General features: G+C 48.3%; 1 protein-coding gene across 1 annotated transcript in view; it reads left to right on the top strand.

Annotated features, from left to right (window-relative positions):
* WSCD2 (WSC domain containing 2) overlaps window positions 1-19,916 on the top strand; it is an 87,704-nt gene extending 67,788 nt beyond the window's left edge. The window contains exons 8-9 of the mRNA XM_034791360.1: window positions 5,677-5,877; window positions 18,712-19,916. Coding sequence (XP_034647251.1) covers window positions 5,677-5,877; window positions 18,712-19,064 — 554 coding nt within the window. The 3' untranslated portion in view covers window positions 19,065-19,916. The remainder of the gene's footprint in view (window positions 1-5,676; window positions 5,878-18,711) is intronic.
* Window positions 19,917-20,980: the final 1,064 nt, after the last annotated feature.

Below are 20,980 nucleotides of genomic sequence, written 5' to 3'. Positions count from 1 at the left end.
TGGGTTTAGATAGCACCTAGAATAACGGGGTCCTGGATTTGGGCCGCTCAGCTACACCAAAAAAACCCAAATAAATAATGAATAACGTCGCTGGCTGGAGCTCCTACAGGAATACAAATCACAAAGAATAATGTTTGCATTTGAAAACCATCGACGGGCTCATGGATGATTTGCAAACAGAGAGAGGGGGTCAGTTCCTTTTGAATATCACTCACACTGGATAATTTAACCAGCCCCATTTGTTCTCTTTCTGTTTCTCATCCTGCTCATAACTTGGGAAATCGTGAAAAGAACAAGTCGTTTGAGAACAAGTTATCCACTCCCCTCCCCCATTGCAAAAAAATGTTTTTGTTCAGACTGAGATGTGAGTGTGGGGTCAGATCACTTTGCTTTTTGTCAGGCCCGGCTCCCCCTGTTCCACAACAGCGCTCACTCCTCCAAATAAGAATCTATCTGCTTTTGAAATGCAGTAAATCCCCTCACCCTGTGATGGGAGAGGCCAATCTTTCGGTTACAAATTAGACTGTTTCAGAGTAAATGTTATTGCTTAGGGCATGCAGGATGGCTTAACAGAAAAACGTTAGACTGCCAGTCTGCTCACTGCTGCTGGTTGACTCACAAAGCATGTTTCTCCTTGGGCGTAATGATTTTGCGGATATCCATCTTTTGTTCCTGTAGACATGGAGAAATTATTTACTGAGTTAATATTTTACAGGGAAAGAGTTCTTCCCTCACTCTGCCTCTAAAGCCCCCGGAGGGACAAGAGCAACGCTGCCCTGAGGATGTAAAAGATGACAGGATGACTTGGCTAGAGCTTTAAAGAGCTACTACTGTGCTCAGCGCAGGGGGGGTCTGAAACGGACGGAGCAATAGCTTATGGGACAAGCCATAGAACACAGTGAGGGTAACACAAGGAAGAACAGTTTTCATGCACTTATGCAATTAGCCGTGGAACTTTTTGCCATACGATATAATTGAGTCAAAGACATTCGTAGAATTCATTGAAGGCCCGGTCATTTATATGGCTAACAGTAGTATCCAAAGTGAAATAATACGGTTATTTGTTACAAAAGAAGACTTTTGGAAGGGTTATAAACCCTCATGCTCCAGGGCATAAGACAACCTCTCATGGGGGTCAGGAATAAACTTCTCTGTGAAAAGGTTATTTGGTCAGTTCCTTCTGCAGGATTTCTTGCACCTGCCTCTAAAGCAGGTATTGCTGACCAGTGTGGCTAACAGGATACTGGACTTAATGGACCACTGGCCTGATCTAGTCTGGTAATTTTTATGTTCTATTGAAGCTCCAGAAGAAAATTAAATTATTATTATTTATTCTTTGTATTGCAGTAGTGCTGTGGAACCCCAGGCAGGGTTCAGGGCCCCATTGCATGCAGTTCCCAAACTTTCCCCCTGCATGATGCCATTTTCAGATGTATTGTTTCCCATGTTTTGCCTCCCAGACAGCATGGAGGATGCCATTTTAAAATGGCGTCCTGCAGGCAGCGTAATCTCATATGCACAGTATGTACTAGGTCACGCTGTGTTGAGGACGCCATTTTGCTCCACAGAATGTGCTACTCTGAGCAGGGCCGGCTCCAGGGTTTTGGCCGCCCCAAGCAGCCAAAAAAAAAACAAAACAAAAAAAACCGCGATCGCGATCTGCAGCGGCAATTCGGCGGGAGGTCCTTCGCTCCGAGCCGGAGTGAGGGACCATCCGCCCAATTGCCGCCGAATAGCTGGACGTGCCGCCCATCTCCGGAGCGGCCACCCCAAGCACCTGCTTGCCAGGCTGGTGCCTGGAGCTGGCCCTGCCTCTGAGGACACCATTTTGCTCTACAAACACCGACTAGAAAGACCCAGAGAGTTTACAATCTAGATTAATGCTCAAGAAATGGTCTTTCAATAGCGTTCAGTCTTGTGATAAAAGGAATAATGATGATCATATTTTATATTTATTTTCAATACCTTTATTTATAGATCCCAACGTTTTCTTTTCTTTTCTTTTCTTTTCTTTTTTTAACAAACTCTCAGACAAAATCTCTCCTCCTTATGCTATCTGTACCGGAGCTGGCCTAACAGTGCAAATGGTTATCATAGATAGTCATTTGAATACATATGTGAAATTTGATTAAGCTGTGTTTGCCACTAGAACCGGGTGAATAATTTTAAGAACTTTTTTTTGGTGAGTAAAATAGTCAATGAATAAATTATTCCTCAAGTATGTGTGCAAATGGCTCAGCACTGGAAACGTTGCTCAAACCTCCAGGATTCTTTCACGTCCACGGATCCTGATGATATCTGAAAGACTCATGCCCAGCAAATGGCACGGCACTCAGTTTATGTGCCTCTGAAGGATGACTGGCTAAGCTGACCCTGTGGGGAATTAAACCTGTAACTACAGGGAGTCTAGTCTCATGCCTAGAACTGGTCACTCCCAGGATTAGAGGAGACCATGTTTCCCTGGTAGGCTTTACCTTACCAATCCTTGCTCAAAGCAAGTCCATGAGAAGTCTATTTCAAATACATTCCAAGATTGTCTAAGATTTCAGTATCGAAACGCTGAGCTTAGTTTAATTCTATGGAACCCATTTGACATGGCATTGCAATAGTTGTAGCTGATACAGCATGATAGAGTTGGCACTCGACACATTCACTTATATCAACCAATGCCCATCCCCTCATTCTCCTTTGCACAATGGTTCTTGAGGATGTTTGTCCATTAGAGCAATTTATTTAAACGTCTTTATCCCACTGAGTTTAAAAAACAAACAAAACACACACAACAGAATCTACGCACTAATGATACAAAACATTTTGTTCTGCTGGCTAAAAATCAAAGAGTATTTTATGTTTATTCTGGGCTTTCTACTCATCTGACTGGGCTAGAATGTATCCAAGCAACTAGTAGATTAGCTACCATGTAGCTATGTTGTTCAGCCTAACGGAGGAAAGCAAATGACACATCTATAATTGATGTAATACATCTACTTACATCTTCTGTCTCCCCCTGGCTTGAAGCATCTGCTGACATGTTTTTTTGTTTTGTTTATTTAGACGTGGGGTGTGTATTTTTCATACCGCTAGGCCCGCGGGTCATTGCGATGAGGCTATTCAGCATGTTGAGTGCAAGCTGGTTGGCCGCTCGGTTGGATTTGCAGCTGGTGAACTAAGAAAGTGAGGCCACAGCCCTGTGTGCTCAGCAACAAAATACATCGAGTTCGGAGCAGCGGGGAGAGGGAAACCTGTGTCTTCCCAAAATGAGTTTGCTGGTGGTTTTTGCTATTGTAATCTTAGCCCTAGGAAATGACATGGGATGCACAGCAAAGTGATTTCGGCAACCGCACATTGGGCCGTTGCTTCTACTCCGCAGGAACCCCCAAGCACTCCTGCCCTACCCAGACTGTAGTTAGCACCAATTCTGCTCTGGACACCTGGCCAGCAGGAAGTGGACTGGCTCCAGTGACTCTCCTCCCATAGGCAGTATAATGACTCAGCCAAGATCAGGCTCACGACCTGGAGGTGGAGAGCGGTAGCCTAGCCCCAGTGCCCGGAGACATCCGCTTCCTTCAAGTGTATTTAAGACAAACTATTCCTTATAGGAGCTCTGCCGAGTCACCTTGGATCAGTAACAGATGCCAGGTGTTGGGCGACGTGGTGTTGGGCGAAAGCCCCAGCCAGACATCATACGAGCCATGGGTAAAACTGAGGCCTGTGCAGAGAACCAGCCTAACACTTTTACACTGCTTAACGCCCCCAAACCAGGCTAAAGTAAGCGGTGCAGGAGCCTCCTATGTTGGTCTGCTGCCCGGGGATGGATTTCAGCGCTGGACTCCCCAGCGGTAGTGTCACGATGGCCACCTCTAGGCTTGGCCAAACAGGAGTTCGACCAGCCGGCCTGGTGAGCATGCCTTTGCTCTCCTCAGCGTGCAGGGTTGAGACCTTCAGTCAGAGATATGGGGGGGGGATATTATAAATCCCACCCTGCCCCTGACTGAACACAGGTGGTGTCTCATTGGCTGTGCACAGGGGACATGGTCGAGCTGAATTTTTGATCTATATAAACAAACAGCTTTAAAAGTCGGACGAGTGAAACCAATTTACAGACAACAGCAGAGGCCGGTGACATTAATGGGTACTCTGAGCGCTCCCATAACAGGCTGTCAAGTGTCATTTCTCACGTTACGAGTCACCGCCGAGTTACAGGGCGAGTGTAAACACCAGGGCCAGGAAGATTATATTAAAAAAAAGTGCTCTTGACCCTCCGATTCAGACCAGGGCTCAGGTATGTCGGTTATTGCTGTAAATAGCCCGCGAAGGCTCGTGAATGCCGGCGTGTTTGCCACTGGGGCCTCAAGGAAAGCTGAGGTTTGGGAAATCAGTCTGTTTGCAGATAGCTCTGCTGACAAGGGGGGAAATTCACTGCACCGGCACAAAGCCAGAGGCACCGGAGAATCCTTGGCACCAAACCACCTGGTGTGTACCTGTGCACAGGATGCAAAGACCTGGCTAAGTATCGCTATCCTCCTTTTATACCTGAGGAAACTGAGAGGAAGTTATTTGCCTGGGTAGCCATGTGCGTCAGTGAAGGAGCCAAAAAAAGAACCCAGGAGTCTGGACCTGGAGCCCTGTTGGGGACTTGAAATCCAGACACATCCCGCCCTGGTTGACTGGAGTGGGGGAGTCTCCCAGGGAGCCCTGGGAATGATGGGGGATTTCGGTGCCCCTTCTTTAGACATGGCATTGACCAATGAGGAGGCTCCAGATCTCGCTGAGAGTCGCTGCAGTTGTGGTGTGCATGGTTCAGCCCCGGGCGAGGCGAGTTAGAGGGACAGTTCACCTCCTCACCTGGCCCTTTGCCTATCACGCCTCCAACAACTGGCCTCGGCTAATCCAGACATGGGCAGCATGTTCCCACGAAGCCCCCGGGAATGCCCTGAGAACACAGCCACTGCTGCCCCATGGTTTCACGTCAGTGAGCTGTGGGACCCCGGCGCTCACAGGCTGAGACCGACACAGAGTGGGGAAGCTGGGGACAATGCACCACAGTCCCTCCAGGGCTGCTGTCATTAGAGACACTTGGCACTTCTACAGCACCTGCCTCATGGGGATCTCCAAGGGCTTTATAAGCGTCAGTAACCTAAATCTCATAGCGCCTTGTGCCGTCTAGTAAAGTACAGGCATCATCATCCCATTTCACAGCTGGGAGAGGCTCAGGCACGGAGAGATGGGTCACCCAGTTTGCCCAGCTCCAGAGATTCCAGGGGAGTTACTCTTGATTTACGTTGCTACAAGACCTCAATCTGGCCCAAAGTGATTTGTCCAAAACAGTTGGGAATAAAACCTGGATTCCTGACTCCCCGTCCCCTTCTGTGACCATTAGGCCCCACTCTCTGACCACTGTCACTAGGACTGAAGCTGAGGTTGTGTACTTAGCCACTGGGTAACCAGGCACTGTGCTAAGTAAAACATGAATTGCTCAGAATCCAAGCAAATAAATTATTTCCATCTGGAACGAGGATGCAGATCTATTTTAAATTGCCAGCTGCTTTCATCCAAATATATTTTGCAGTCTGATTTCTCTCTGCTTGCTGTTTTCTTTTCTTTGGTCTTTTTATTATTATTATTATTATTTTTGCATTTCCTTATTCTTTTGTGTCTGTTTATTTTTCTGGGAAGGGTTCAAAGGTGAAAGGGATCACTGGCGAAGTGGAAGGACAATCTGCATCAAAACCCACGAAAGTGGCCAGAAGGAAATCGAGGCCTTTGACTCAGCCATACTGCTCATCCGGAACCCATACAAAGCCCTGATGGCTGAATTCAATCGCAAGTACGGCGGTCACATCGGGTTCGCTTCTCACGCACATTGGAAAGGCAAAGGTATGCTAGTCACCTCGATACTTTTTGTACCAGTGCCACTCGCTGGTTTGGGTTGGAGGGAAAAAACCCACCCATTCAGAACAAGTCTCGGTGTTTTGTGTCAGCATTTTCCAAATGAAATGTGTTGATTGTTTGGATTGAAACGACTTTTTGTTCCGAAAGGTCCTTCAAACGTGCACAGTAACTTGTATGCAGGCTGAGCTATGCATGCCACTGCCCTCTAGTAGCTGGAGGTATGAAGAAAAGACTGAGGCTAACATACACAATGCTCCTTTTGCGTGTGTTTTTCAGAGCTGTGCTGCAGGACAGTTGACAGTTGTAACATCCATGTACAGTACATGAGGGCAGAGGACATTACAGGATTGCAAGGGAACTAATGACTTCTCATAGCCAGCAGCTTAATGTATAATAATAGTATTTGCCCTTACTTAGTACAGAGGCATAATCACCCCCCTATTACAGATTTCTATATTAAGGCACAGACCACTGAGGTGACCAGCCCACAGCAGGTGGTCAGCCTCTGACTGACCTGGGACTAGAATCCAGGAGTAAAGTTAAGTGACATTTTTTAGACAAACCTTTTTTTCAGTAAAAAAATGCAGATTTGGGGACACCAAAACGCTTTGTGTATTTGTGCCGGTTTCACTGACTGGTTTGGGTTGAGAAAAAAAAACCCAACATTCAAAAAGTCTTATGATTTTGTTTCAATATTTTCAAAATGAAATGTTTTGATTTTTTGGATTGAAACGACTTTTTGTTCTGAAATTTTCATCAAATTTCTTTTAATGCGTTCAGACACATTTTAAAATAACGCTTGATGTAGAAATGAAACATTTCACTTCAGGATTTCATTCAACCCAGAATGATTTTTCTCTCTCTCTCTCTCTTTTTTAAACTTTTTGATTCACTGAAAATTTCAAAACCATTTATGTTCGGTTCAATTTTTTTCCTCATTTTTCAGAATTACCAGCAAACTGAAAAATCCACTATTCTCACAGGTCTCTCTCTCCCGGAGTTCTGATTTCCATTCCACGGCTTTTACCACTAGATCAGAGACTTTGTGCTCATATTTTGCACAGAGGTGAATTTCACCAAGAGAGCAAACTCAAAAGGGCACTAGATATGGAGAAAGGGAATTCAGCCTTTAATCTGGGCAAACATTCAAGAAAAAGATGTTTTGCCCAGCTCTGATGCATAGAGTTTGGTTGGTTTGGCTGGCAGAGGCAGACAGAGAGGATGCTGGGATTGATTGTCCCTATCTTCTTTTAACTCAGGGGGTCCCAAACTCAAATGACCACGAGGGCCACATGAGGCCTAGTACATTGGCCCGAGGGCCACATTACTGACACCTCCCCCCCACTGCCCTCGGCCCCGCCCCCATTCCAACCCCTTCCCCGAAATCCCCACCCCAACTCTGCCCCCTTCCTGTTCCCAGGAGGTGCAGGAGGGGTGTGGGATGTGGCGGGGGCTCAGGGCAGGGGGTTCGGCTGCAGGAGACGTTCAGGGGGCAGGCTCCTGGAATGGGGAACCGCGGCCAATGGGAGCTGCTGGGGGCGCTGCCTGAAACAAGAGCAACACACAGACCCCTGTGCCCCCCTTCCCCACGTTCCAGCCGCTTCCCGGAGCGGCGTGGGGGCAGGGCAGGCAGGGAGTCTGCCCTTCCCCCGGTGCGCGTCGGGCTGGAGCCGCTCTAGGTAAACGCTGAGAGAGGGCGGGGGGGGGGCCACAAGGAGCTTGCGGGCCGCAGAAAACAACCCCCCAGGCCGCGTGTTTGAGACCCCCGTTTTAACTCAGCGTACAATAGAGATAACACCCACTGAGCTGCAGCAGGCTTGGAACACGCAGCTTTTGCAGTTGGTTCTCAAACACCCATCGAAGCCATTTATTCCTCCTCCATTTGGAACCTTATCCCTTAAACAGTGGTGTTAGCAGAGGGTGACACCATCACTCCCATTGGACTATTCAATTCAGCCTTCCTATGTGCTGAGCGGAAACAGGAAACCTGTAACTCAGAGAATGCCCCTGCAAGGGCTGCCTTCCCCTGTGGTGTTCAACCAAAACAAGCAGCAAAAGCACCTTCCTCCAGGTACCATCCAGTGCTTCTACACAAGCCCAGCCTGACTTCCCTACTCTACCAACCCGTGGGACTTAAATGCTTGCAAGAGCCCATTGGGAGGCCTCAGATAAGCTCCGACATGGCGCTGAATCTCTGCTTGGTGGAATGAAGGAGAAATCCTCCAGGGTTTTCCCCTCTGAAGCCAGAGCTGCTCTCAGAAAGGGGCCTGGCCTCCTAGCAGAAATCACTATTATCAGAGCATTGCTTCAGGATGAGGCCATAAAATACCTGGCCCTGACACGTCTTCCGACTTGATGATCTTTCGTTCTGAGTGACCGGACATTTCATGTAGGAGCCCCAGCAGGAGAGAATCCTCCCCTCTAGACAAATCAGTCGCAGCCTTTTAATTCTGCACACCCTGCTGCTCCGGAGGAAGCACCTTTCCCAGCCACGCACAGACACATATTGTGGATGCTTGTTAATTACAGCAATTTACAAATTGCTGTTGTGAAATTGACTTCATTGGAAAGAGTTAAAATATTTAGCTTGATTGAACATCTGCTACCCTTAATTCAGAGTTTATTTAAGGGGATCTCTTCTTGTGTTGTTGGTATGTGCCTGGATTTCATTATTGCCACGTGCACTGAAATGCTCTCTCTCTCTCTCTCTCTCCTCTTTGCAATGCCACCAATACCAGAGACATGCCCAGAGCAAAACCCCAGTGCTGACTGCAATCCAAACTTGGGGAAAGATTCTGCCTTTTTCAACACAGCTCTGAGCACAAGGTGGTGCATCAGGGGCACCGTCCCAGGAGGAATTGCTTCCCCATTGGCTCTGGGGCAGCAGCGATTTGCTGTTGACTTAGGCCAGTAACAAATCACAACACCGTTTCACACCAGCTCATCTGTGCCTGGGAGGTGGAAGGAGTGGAGCCTTGTCTCCTCCCACTCCTCACCCATTTGTGCCAGTGGGGAGTAGCTGGGGTTTGTGTGTCTTGGAAGCAAGGTCTGGGTAGCCCATGAGGGTGTGTAAGGGGGGGTTGTGCTCTGCCATATCCCTCGCTGCGGGCACATGAACCAAGTCACTATCTAGTCCTCAGTCTGGGGCAGTTCATAGGTTCAGAAAAGACCATATTGATCATCTAGCCTGACCTGCATGACAGAGGCCATAGAGCTTCCCAGCATTAATGCCTGTTTGAACTACAGCAGATCTTCTAAAATAACAGCCCATCTTGTGCTCACCTCTGGGGTTACATTTTAGCAGTTTAGGCCCCTCTCTAGGACTGATGTGAAGGCTGAGGGAATACAGGCAGGAGAGGGTGCTGAGTCTTTCTTTGGAGTATGTGTCCCTGTGCTGAGAGTGCTGACAACAGTGCTATCTGGAACAGCGAGTGGTAGGTTTTTTGGATATCCATCCAGGCAGCCCCATCTGCTGATCGCCTTCAAATGACTGTCAGAGATAGCAGGCTGGATTTTATTTTCAATTATCCAGAGCTACTCCACTGAAGTCACTGGGGTTCTCTTGGACTTACATCCATGCAAGTGAGATCAGAATCACACCAATCAATACTTGATGGCTCCTTAAAAAGGATACAGGTCAAAGGCAGTTGTCCATGTCTCCATCTACTGTTGATGTTCAGGGGACAAAATTCCTGCAAAGCCCTGCTCAGTTTTTGTAGCTCAGGGAAGGGCAAATGTCGATAGGTGGCCAGGCAGGCCATTCCCCGATCTGCACCAATGGGGTCATTTGCAGGTTTCACTATGCACACGTGGGCAGGTTTTCAGGTCCAGTGAGCATGTGCATATTTTCATGCCTCCCCACACTGTACCCACACCTGAAACCTTTTCCTTTAACATACTTGTCTGGGATAGCCAACAGCTCCAGATATTTCTCTGTGTAAGTTTGTGCCAGTTGGGTAGAGCGCTTGGCATGCTTCACCGATCGTCAGGGCCGGCTCCAGGGTTTTGGCCACCCCAAGCAGCCAAACAAAAAACAAACAAAAAAGCCGCAATCGCGGTGGCAATTCGGCGGGAGGGCCTTCACTCCGAGCAGGAGTGAGGGACCATCCGCCAAATTGCCGCCGAACAGCTGGACGTGCCGCCCCTCTCTGAAGTGGCCGCCCCAAGCACCTGCTTGGTAAGCTGGTGCCTGGAGCCGGCCCTGCCGATCGTAGTAGCAATAATTATGCTGCACAGAGAATGTGGAGAGAGGAAACCTCGGAGAAGCTTATCTGAGGTGTTAGAACAATCAACACACAAAGCTGAGGAGAAGGTGGGAAAAATCTGTCCACAAATATTCTCTCCAACGCAAAAACTAATTTCGATTTGGATTTAAGTCAAAATATACCACCATGTGCTCTAAATAAGACATATTTTTAACAGCGAGGGTAATTAACTGGTGGAACAACTTGCCAAGGGATGTGGTGAAGTCCCCATCATCACTCGATGTCTTTACATCAAGAACGGATGGCTTTCTAAAGAGTACGCAATGGATCAATGACAAGATGTGGGTCCAATGCAGGAAATAGAGGGCGAAACCTTTTGCCTGTGTTATGCAGGAAGTCAGACTAGGTGATCACAGTGATCTCTTCTGGCCTGGAAATCTGTGACTCTATAGCACTGCAAACCTTTCAAGTTCACTTTCCAGGAAAGTTCAAGCACTTCATCTTCACCAGCAGGAATACTCACGAAGAGCAACATTTCCTACTGGATGTCCTGTTTGTGGAATTTGTGACTAGCGCTGTGTTGCTTAGTTACCTGACTCATCCCAGCAGAGGACAAAAGCAGAATTCATAGTGAATAGTCCACACAGTGCAAACCAGATGCGCTATGTCCGTCTGCAGAGGGGGCAGCACACAGTGCCTCGGCATTACTTAAGCCCTTGTTTGAGGGCTGACGTGGGAAATAAGTGGCCTATGCCCATTCTGAATATTTGCAGTAAACTCTTAACAAATAACCTGCAGAGCAAAAATTATTCTCTGCAGAAATTCACTGATAAATCTGAATAGAGAAGCAATTTAACAATGGTGCAAACTGAAAAGAAGACAAAATATGTCCTTGGAATTATCTATTGGAAATCATTCACTCAACTCTGCCCACTCCTGGATACCTGTCCCAAAGCATTCCCCATTCAATGAGGGACTAGCCAAGCAGTCCCACTGCTGATTGCAAGTGCCAGACTACAAGTGAGCCCAGTAAAAATGGGAAATATGTCTTAGTGCCCTAGCAGGTTTAGAAACCCAGGACCTAATATTGCAGAGTTATGGTTCTGTCAATAACTATGAAACAGTGCAGCGAAGAAAGGCTGCTTTCATTGCAATTGGCATTCATGTGTGTTCTATTAATCTCTGCTCAGGATTGCTGCAGTGGAAAGGAGAGAGGCGGAGAGGGAATTGGAGTCAGGGCACTAGCGCAAATTTTTCTTTTTTACTACATGTGATTTTTTCCCCCTCAGGGTTGAGGGGGAAAGGCTGGCGAGAAATATACCAGCTAGTTCTCCAAACTATTCTAACTGCAGAATCGGCCAAGGTCAGCTGTAGGCGTGTTTGCGGCTGTGCGCTTTTGTGGTCCAGTTCTCACTTGGCAGCTCACATTCCAGCCCACTCTCCCTCTCCAGCAATGGAATAAGAGTGGTGAAAACTCCCTCCCTCCTCCCCGATCTCCTGCTTGGTACCATTAGGTCCCCATAAATTATATGGCTGACCATTCAGGAGGGAGCTGCAGCCGAGGGCTGTGGGTTGGGGTGCGGGGGGCGGTGTGAGGGCTCTGGCTGGGGGTGCAGACTCTGGGGATGAGGGGTTTGGGGTGTAGGAGGGTGCTCCAGGCTGGGACCAAGGGGTTCGGATAGCAGGAGGGGGATCAGAGCTGGGGCAGGGGGTTGGGGTGTGGGACGGGTGAGGACTCCAGCTGGGGGTGTGGGCTCTGGGGTAGGGCTGGGGATGAGGGATTTGGGGTGTAGGAGGGTGCTCCAGGCTGTGACTGAGGGGTTCGGAGGACAGGAGGGGACCAGGGCTGGGGAAGAGGGTTGGGCGATGGGAGTGGGTCGGGGTGCAGGCTACAGGTGGCGCTTATCTTAAGCAACATGCGGAGCCCCTGGCTGCCCCTGCATGGAGGAGACGGAGGGGGGACATGCCGCTTCTTCTGGGAGCCGTGCGGGGCCATGGCAGGGAGGGAGCCTGCCTTAGCCTTGCTGCGCCACCGACCGGACTTTTAATGGCCTGGTCAGCGGTGCTGACTGGAGCCGCCAGGGTCCCTTTTCGACCTGGAGTTCCCTACACAGGCCTCTCTTTTATATACCCCAAGCCTGATTTTCACATGACCTACAGGTCACACCACCTCCATTTTCCCTACCTGGAAAATGGACCACCTCTTGTCACAGGTGGGGCTGAAGCCCGTTTCCCCTTGCGGGGCCCACCACTCTGGTCAACCATCAAAGCACAAGCCTCTACCACATGAAAGGAGTAACTCCATATGTTGGTAGCAGTGGTAGGGCTGTTATCCTGAATGTGGGCCAGCTCCTTGAGGATAACAACCTTTGAACCTTGGTGCAAGTCCCTGCTCTGCGATAGACTAATAACAATAATACCTTGCTCTTATCGAGCACTTTTCATCCATGGATCTCAAAGTGCAGTACAAGGGAGGGTCAATCCGATTATCCCCATTCTAGGGATGGGAAAACTGAGGCATAGAGAGGAGACGTGACTTGCCACCAGGCCAATGGCAGAACCAGGAATAGAACCCAGGGCTCATGGGTCCTAGTCCAGTCTGCTATCCACTGGGCAACACTGCCTATGTAACCATGGGCAACTCACTTAGCCTGTATGTGCCTCAGGTCCCCCTCTGTGCAATGGGACAAAAAGCCTGGCTCTGCCTCACAGGGATCTTGTGCAATAAATACAGTAACGATTATGAGGCACTCAGATACTGCAGTGAAGGGGGCCAGATAAGTCCCTAAGATGAAAGGTGGAGGAAGACACCGCTCACCCTTCTAAGAGGCCTTTTGTCTGGAATGCTACAGAGCCAAAGATTAAAACAAAAGGCCGAGCTGGCATTTTGTTATTTCCCCGTAAGTCCCGAAGGCATGAGGGAGTCCCTTATCAACGCAGCCTCCTGTGCGGCACACACAGCTATAGCATTGCTCATTCTTCCCACAGCCGTGACCTCCGGGCCTAAGGAAGAGGGAGCGACTCTTCGTGGCAAGAGAGAGATGATTAAATTTTCTTTGCTAGCTTAATCCATGGCCTTTCCTCAGCAATGACTGTCAGTTTGGCCACACAGAGGGCATTGGTTGTTTTTCTTTCCTGACCGAGCTATTGGCCTTTCTCTTGCCAGTGAGTTAAGGACACCCAACTTATTTCATGTCAGACATGACTTTAATCTCCAGCAGGGTACCAAGGGCACACCATCCTCCTTGGCATTTGCCCTCTGAGCCAGCCCCCAGGAAAGCCTACATTTAACCCTTCCCCATGGGACTATATTTATGCATCCAAATCATGTGTCTCTCTATGTAGTGGCAGATCAGGAACTGCAACTGGTACCTTGTTCCCTATCATTAAAAGCAAACAAAGGAAAGGCCTATCTGGCTGGATATGAAAATGACCAATAGAAACAGGATCTTCTTGGTTTTTACTTTTCTCATAAGGATCTCTGCATCATTTCCAAGCATTGTATGCTCTATCCACTGCTCTAGCCAAACATTTTATGCTCTATCTAGGCACTGGTCAGCGCAGACAGACCCTGGTGACTGGATTCTTCTTGTTTTCTGTGTGTCACTCTACTGCATAAACAGCCACGATGCAGGCCTCAGTCAGTGCAACTTCCCTCGCCAATGTGGTTCATCGTCGGCCCCAAGGAGGGAACCCCTCTCAATGGCTGAAAGAGGAGCTCACTCCCCAGGGCCAATCCAGTTCTAAAGGCTGTGAGTGCAAACAGGGAGGGCATTTTAGGCCCCAGATCAGGAAGGGCATTTCAGGACCTGCGTGAAGTAAGCTTAAGTGCTTTCCTGAATCAGTGCCATCGTGCCAACGATGGGGGGTTTTCCACCTAGCTCTGAATTAGGTGAATCTGTATTTCACAGCAATACAAGGTGACGTTTTGTACAGCCGAAATCTCTGTGAAAGCCCCTCCGCTGTTTCAAGCTTTGACGTACAAATTCCCCTCTGCCACCAATGGGATTTGACCAAGGCCCTGCTCTGCCCTGAGAAGATGCTTGGGCCGCACCTGTGGAGGTATGTCTGAGTGGGCTAGAACCTGCGATGGTCTGGAAGGGCTTGCTGGACCATAATGGTGATTTTCAATCACTCTTGGAACACTGAGAAGGGTAAGGGGTGACTTGAGCAGACTGTATCGGTTCCTACATGGGGAACAAACATCTGATAATGGGCATGTCAATCTAGCAGACAAAGGTATAATGAGATCCAATGGCTGGAAGTCGAAGCTAGACATATTCGGACTGGAAATAAGGTGCACATGTTTGTAACGGTGGGAGTAATTAATGATTGGTACAATTTACCAGGGTTGAGGTGGGTTCTTATCAAGATTGGGTGGTTTTCTAAAAGATCGACTCTAGCTCAAACAGGAATTAATTCAGGGAAGTCCTACGGCCTCTGTTATGCAGGAGGTCAGACTAGATGATTGCAGTGCTCCTCTCTGGCTTTACAATCTATGAACCTCTCACTCAGCAAGCGACTTCTATGCCCGTTGAATCGAATGGGCCAGCCTGTGACCTCGGTCACACCGCACCGTGGAACTGGAGTGACCCTGGTCACGGTGTGAGTGGCAGAGGAATCTATATCCACCCGTCTAAAGGGAGCTTATCGCTGTGACTAGAATACTAACGCAACTTTCCAAAATGGAAGCCCGGCAGCTCCCTGGCTGAGCAAACGCAGTGGGCATGTAAGGCACTATGGGAATGATCTGAGCTACTGCGTGTGAGGGGGACGAGACCTTGCTTGGCTTCTCCTGGATGCTGCTGCTGTGAGTACAGCTGCTGATCCTTTCTTTCCCTCCTGGTTGCAGCCGTGCTTTTCACCAGCCTGGGCTGAAGGCTCTTTAAAATCAGTATTTTGTTCCATGACATTAATTTTATGATATCCCTGGAGTGGTTCCAAAGCAAAGTTTTATGTGATATGATTACACAAGGTGAATTGTCCTGTATCTGTTTAATGAAACAGATACTGTCTGTAATGATTCTTTGGGGAATTAAATACAGCTAAGCTATTAATCAGGCATTGGTTCCTCAAGGAGGACAAGAGGAAGGAGCACATACCCAGAGCTTTTATGCATCATAAGATACATGTGTATTACAGTTTCAGCAGAATCATAGCTTATTATTGGTGTTTCATCATCCTTTTTATCACCTGATTTTAATGTGGGGATCAATTAGCAAGAGACCTTGGGAATAATTGAAAGATTTTTAGGAGGGAGCACGTGTAGTCAGCCTAGGGACCAGATGGCTAGTTGAGCTCACTGGGGATATTATCAATCACCAGCCAAAGACCTTTGTGGAACTTTATCGACAGGGCCCATTGTCATTTCTTTCAGAGCCATTTTGCTGAACTACTCCTGGTGTTGAAGATCAGCAAACACCACATTTGGTAACTCTCTCTCTCTCTCTCTCTCTCTCTCACACACACACACACACGGCCCATTTTCATTTACAGTTGTCCAAGGGAAAAATTGAGACTATAAAGTCAACCTCAAAACTCAGTGCTGTAATTAGACAGACGGTTCGTATTCAATTTCAGGAGTGACAGGTGGTAATAGCCACCTTGATTAAACTCAGAGAGCCCAAGTAGCATGAAGAAATGCAGAGTCTCGGCTGATTAAATGCCCGGGGGGAAGGCGGAGGTGGGGGGAGACTTGCAGTGGTTGCCACTGACAGTAAAAGTGAAAAGAAGGCAGGCATTACCTTGCCTCAGTAGCTGAGATTTCCAGCTCACATGACATTGTTGTCATGGAAATCATACCAGTTCTGTGTACAGAAAGTGAGTCAGCCCCATTGACTTTAGAAGCAAGCAGCATCTCAGCACAGTTGAGGGAAGCTACAAGGGGGAAAGATACTGGGATACAGAAGAAAAGTCTCAGACTTAAAGCCAGTTTTAGGAGATTTTGGTAAAGATCGATCTGGCAAGGTCAGCAAGGTTACGTGATGCATATGACATGCATGAAGTTTGCATGCTGGATGGAAAGACTCCTCCTCAGCAGATGGGCTGCAGAGAGTGACTCAACCATGACTGGAAAAACACGAGGCCATTAACAGCAAGAAAACACAATTTGGACAGGGTAGGAATGTGGGATCAGTTTAGTTCTGTAAGGAGGGCCGTTAAGTTTAGAAACATGACCGTCCAGAGCTGTCAGAGACATGATCAAAAGAGCACCCCCGCCCTCGTTAAAAATACTACAGCTCTTACAGCAGTAAAAATTGCACCAAATTATAGAAATGTGGGGCTGGAAGGGACCTGGAGAGTCATCAAATTCAGCCATCTGCGCTGAGGCAGGACTGAATAAACCTAGACTATCCCTGACAGGTGTTTGTTCAACCTGTTCTTAAACTCCTCCCATAATGGGGATTCTACAATCTCCCTTGGAAGCTTATTCCAGAGCTTAACTACCCTTATAGTTAGAGTTTTCCCAAATATCTAACCTAAATCTCCCTTGCTACAGATTTAGCCCATTACTACTTGTTCTACCTTCAGTGGACATGGAGAACAACTGATCACACTCCTCTTTATAACAGCGCTTAATGTATCTGAAGACATATCAGGTCCCCCCTCAGTCTTCTTTTCTCAAGACTCAACATGCCTGGTTTGTTTAACCTTTCCTCGCAGGTCAGGGTTTCTAAACCTGTGGTCATTTTTGTTGCTGTCCTCTGGACTCTCTCCGGTTTGTCCACATCTTTCCTAAAGTGCGGCACCCAGAATTGGACACAGAACTCCAGCTGAGGCCTCACCAATGCTGAGCTAAGTTCCCCCACCCATCACCTCCATATTGGTGCACATAACAAAATTAATTCTGCACATGGATGTAAAAAATTAGAGGGAACATTGATGCTGAGTAGAGCAGGACAACTACCTCCCGTGTCTTACATACGACACCCCTGTTCATACACTCCAGAATGGCATTAGCCTTTTTCACAACTGCATCACACTGCTGCCTCATATTCAGTTTGTGATCCGCTATAACCCCCAGATCCTTTTCAGCAGTACCACCACCTAGCTAATTATTCCCCAATTTGTAGCTCTGCATTTGATTTTTCCTTCCTAAGTGAAGCACTTTGCACTTATCTTCATTGAATTTCATCTTATTGTTTTCAAATCAATTCTCCAATTCATCACGGTCATTTTAAATTTGAATCCTGCCCTCCACGGTGCTTTCAACCCACCCTCCCCTTCCAGCTCGGTGTCATCTGCAAATTTTATATCACCTTCATCATCATAATTTGCACACTTCTCCTGCCTTTTGTTGAAGATCTCACTGTATTTTACAGTGGGGTCAGGTACAGAGGATTTTCCTGTATGCATATGCCAAGATTTTCAAACTGGATAAGGATTTGGATGCCCGATCGCCATTCAAATGAATGCGAATTGGGTATGGAAATCTCAGCCATAGCATGGATCAGAGTTTTGCCCCACATCGGAGTGGTCATTAATTATGCCTTGTTACACCCTAGTGAGCTGGGCAAGTATAACCAGTATAATTCATATCCCCTTTTTGCAGAATGGGCTGTGAGACACAGAGAAGGCAGGTCACTGGCCCAAGCTTACACAGGGAGCAAGCCATACCATGGTGCCACTGCTGGTCTCACGTTAAGGCTCGAAGGGAGGGAACATTTCAGAGAGTCTGTCCTTCTGTACAGGGGAGCTTCTGTGTGTCCTTCTGGGAAAACGAAAGGAACATAAACTGACTGCAGGAAGGGAGAAAACAAGCCAGGTTATTTGATACCGACATTTCCTGTCAGATCCTCTCTCACACTTGTCCCTCCTCCTTATGCTTGTTGGGGAAGAGAAGCCGACGCATTTCAGACAGGGCTGGGGGAAACGTCCCAGTGCACAGGTCTAAGACCATATGTCCCTTCGTCAGCCTGGGTCAGGGTCAAGGACACAGTGTAGTCCATAACACCGCGTTGATATGTTTATCTCCAGCCTTCCAGATATTTCTGCCCCATCCCCTTGGCATAAGCCTCAGCCCCCTCCAATTCTTTCCCTCGCTGCTGGCTCCAGGACCTCCTCCTCACTGCCCCCAGGATTGGAACAGGCTCCCAGACCCAGTCAATGTGAGTGCCAGTGCTTCCCCCCACTTCCTAAAGACCTCACCCTGTAATGAAGTCCTGATGGCGTAGCTCCCACGTACATGAATTGCACCCTTCCTGTTTGGACACTTAGACCAAGTCCTGCATGCCTTCCTTGCTTGAGGGCTGGGCTGGATTGACCCATCACTGGGCCCTAGGCAACCACAGGGGTCACAGCGCCACTCAGGTTTGGGTCTTCTCCCCCCAGATTTGGGGCATAGGCACCTGTTTAGTTTGCCTATGCATCAGTCCAGCCCTGCTTGAGAGGTCTCTTTGACATCCAACAGATCAGGATTTGACCTTTGCTTTGTAATCTCATTGGGTCAGGGGCTGAATTCTTTGTTCTGATAGGGGAATTGTTACTCTTGCAAAGTGCCACCATATTATTAATGATATTACTAATAGATAGATGGGTAAACAAGAGACCTACATTGTTTCTAGTGCCTTCACACATGCTGTGACTGTTAATGGATTTCCTTTGCTTCTTGCAGAATGGCCAGAGTTCGTCAAAAATTACGCCCCCTGGTGGGCCACTCACACCCTGGACTGGTTGAAGTATGGCAAAAACGTCCTTGTGGTGCACTTTGAGGACCTGAAGCGAGATCTCTTTGTCCAACTGAAGAGGATGGTGAGCCTCCTGGGCACCAGGGTGTTTGAGGACAGACTCTTGTGTGTCGAGGGCCAAAAAGACGGAAACTTTAAGCGCTCCGGGCTGAGGAAACTGGAATATGACCCCTACACGCCCGAGATGAGAAAAACGATCAGCACTTACATTAAAACTGTGGACATGGCTCTGAAACTCAGAAACCTCACAGGGGTCCCAGATGACTATTATCCGAGATGATGAAGATGACATTCGGGGGAACTGACTCTAACCAGAACAGAAAGGCTTGGTTTTCCCAGCCAGTACCTAGTTCCACCCAGTGGGTGGCTTTCTTTGAATTATCCATCTGCTGCTATTAGCTGTTAATGAATTCCCTGCATGAGAAAAAAGAATGGTCACCAGTCATTGCTGAGAAGATGCCTTGGCAAACACATCAACGAGTCTAAATTCTTTGGGGATTGTGCCGTTGTGAATTGGCGTTTGCGACATGAAAACCTTCACCGCTGCTGTCTTTACCGTTTTCTCTCTCCTGTCGTGTGGGGTGCGTTTTCCGTTCTCTGTCAGACTTTACAAAGTGGTGAACAATGCTCAGAAATGGCGGGAAGGAGAAGCAGGCTCCGATTTCCAGTCTGAAACGGGGCTGAACAGAGACATGGCATTTAAAATTTGATCTGATGTTATTTACGGTGATCCATTCATTCCTAATAACGTAACTCTTTATTTATAACCTTCCTTGGGGCTTGGGGGTAATGCTAGCGCTGGAGATTAACTGTAAAACTCACTGTGCATTTCTTGGGCCTAATTCAGCTCGCAGGCCCTGACCCAGCAAGGCGCTTTAGCACATATTTAGCTGAAGCATGGCTTCTTAACCTGGGGGTCATGAACCCTGAGTGTCAGGGGTCACAACCTCCTTGATTTTCTTAGATCACTAAGTAGGAGGGAAGTCCTGACTGAATGGGATGGGCATCGGAGGGAGAGGAGTATGGAAGAGGCTGAGAACCATGGACTTCAGGCACCTGCTTAACTGTATCAGAGGGGTAGCCGTGTTAGTCTGAATCTGTAAAAAGCAACAGAGGGTCCTGTGGCACCTTTGAGACTAACAGAAGTACTGGGAGCATAAGCTTGCATCTGAAGAAGTGAGGTTCTTACCCACGAAAGCTTATGCTCCCAGTACTTCTGTTAGTCTCAAAGGTGCCACAGGACCCTCTGTTGCTTAACTGTAAACACAGGAACAGTCCCATTAGGGTCTACTCCACTACTCCCATGCTCAAAGAAAAGCACGTGCCTAAGCGCTTTGCTGGATCAGGGACGCGGTTACATGAGTCTAAATCTGAGGAACAACACTGGAGTTACACTGGCTTAAAGACGAGCCAACGTGCCCCATCCCCCACCTACATCCCAGCTGTATTGTCCTCCCCACCTGCTCCTGCCTAAGGCCTTGCACGTCCCGGCTGATGCTGATCATCTCTCCCATCACTGGCTTTGGCAGTAGATGCGGCCGGGCCTGGACAGGCTCCTGTGCTGGCTGCCGACATTCTTGTCACAGAATCCCAGACAGGGCCATTATCTTTAGACAAATATTTGCTGCTTCATTGGTGCAAGGTCACCAGAAGCCGCTTCCATTTGCCCTCCTCGCAGACGCCAGTTCTCTCCTCTGGCATGCCAAGGTCTCCCTCAAGCGCTCACAGCTGACCCATCCCCTGGTGCTGACAATCACCCACGGGCGGGGAAGTCGTTGCAGGGGCCGCATAGCACTGAAGCTGTCAGGCTGATTAGATCCCCCTGCTTGCTCATTTGACATTCGTTGCCTCTGAAAATTGGAACAGAAAGAAGGAGAGGAAAAAACGATGCTCAAGAGGGAGAGGTGGAGGGCTGGGTCCTCCATCCCTGCCCTCCAAAGCACGTAAGCCATGAAGCCGGGGTAACGTCACCGTCCTTTGGAGGATTACAAATGAGCGAATGGTTTTGGGGCTGGGCACCAAGTGCTAGAGAGCTGTTGAATTTGGATCTGAGCCTCATGTCGACCAGAGTCGGGGGTCCCCAGATTTGAGGTTCCAGTTAAGTGTGTCCAAGTCTGGATCTAGCTCTGAATCCAAACTCCCTCGAAATTCAAGGGGGAGGGATGGTTCAGGCCCCGGTGTCCGGATTGGGCCCAT

The sequence above is a fragment of the Trachemys scripta genome, chromosome 15 (assembly GCF_013100865.1).
Source record: "Trachemys scripta elegans isolate TJP31775 chromosome 15, CAS_Tse_1.0, whole genome shotgun sequence".
NCBI classification, from domain to species: domain Eukaryota; kingdom Metazoa; phylum Chordata; order Testudines; family Emydidae; genus Trachemys; species Trachemys scripta.
This window is presented reverse-complemented; position numbering and strand designations above follow the sequence as displayed.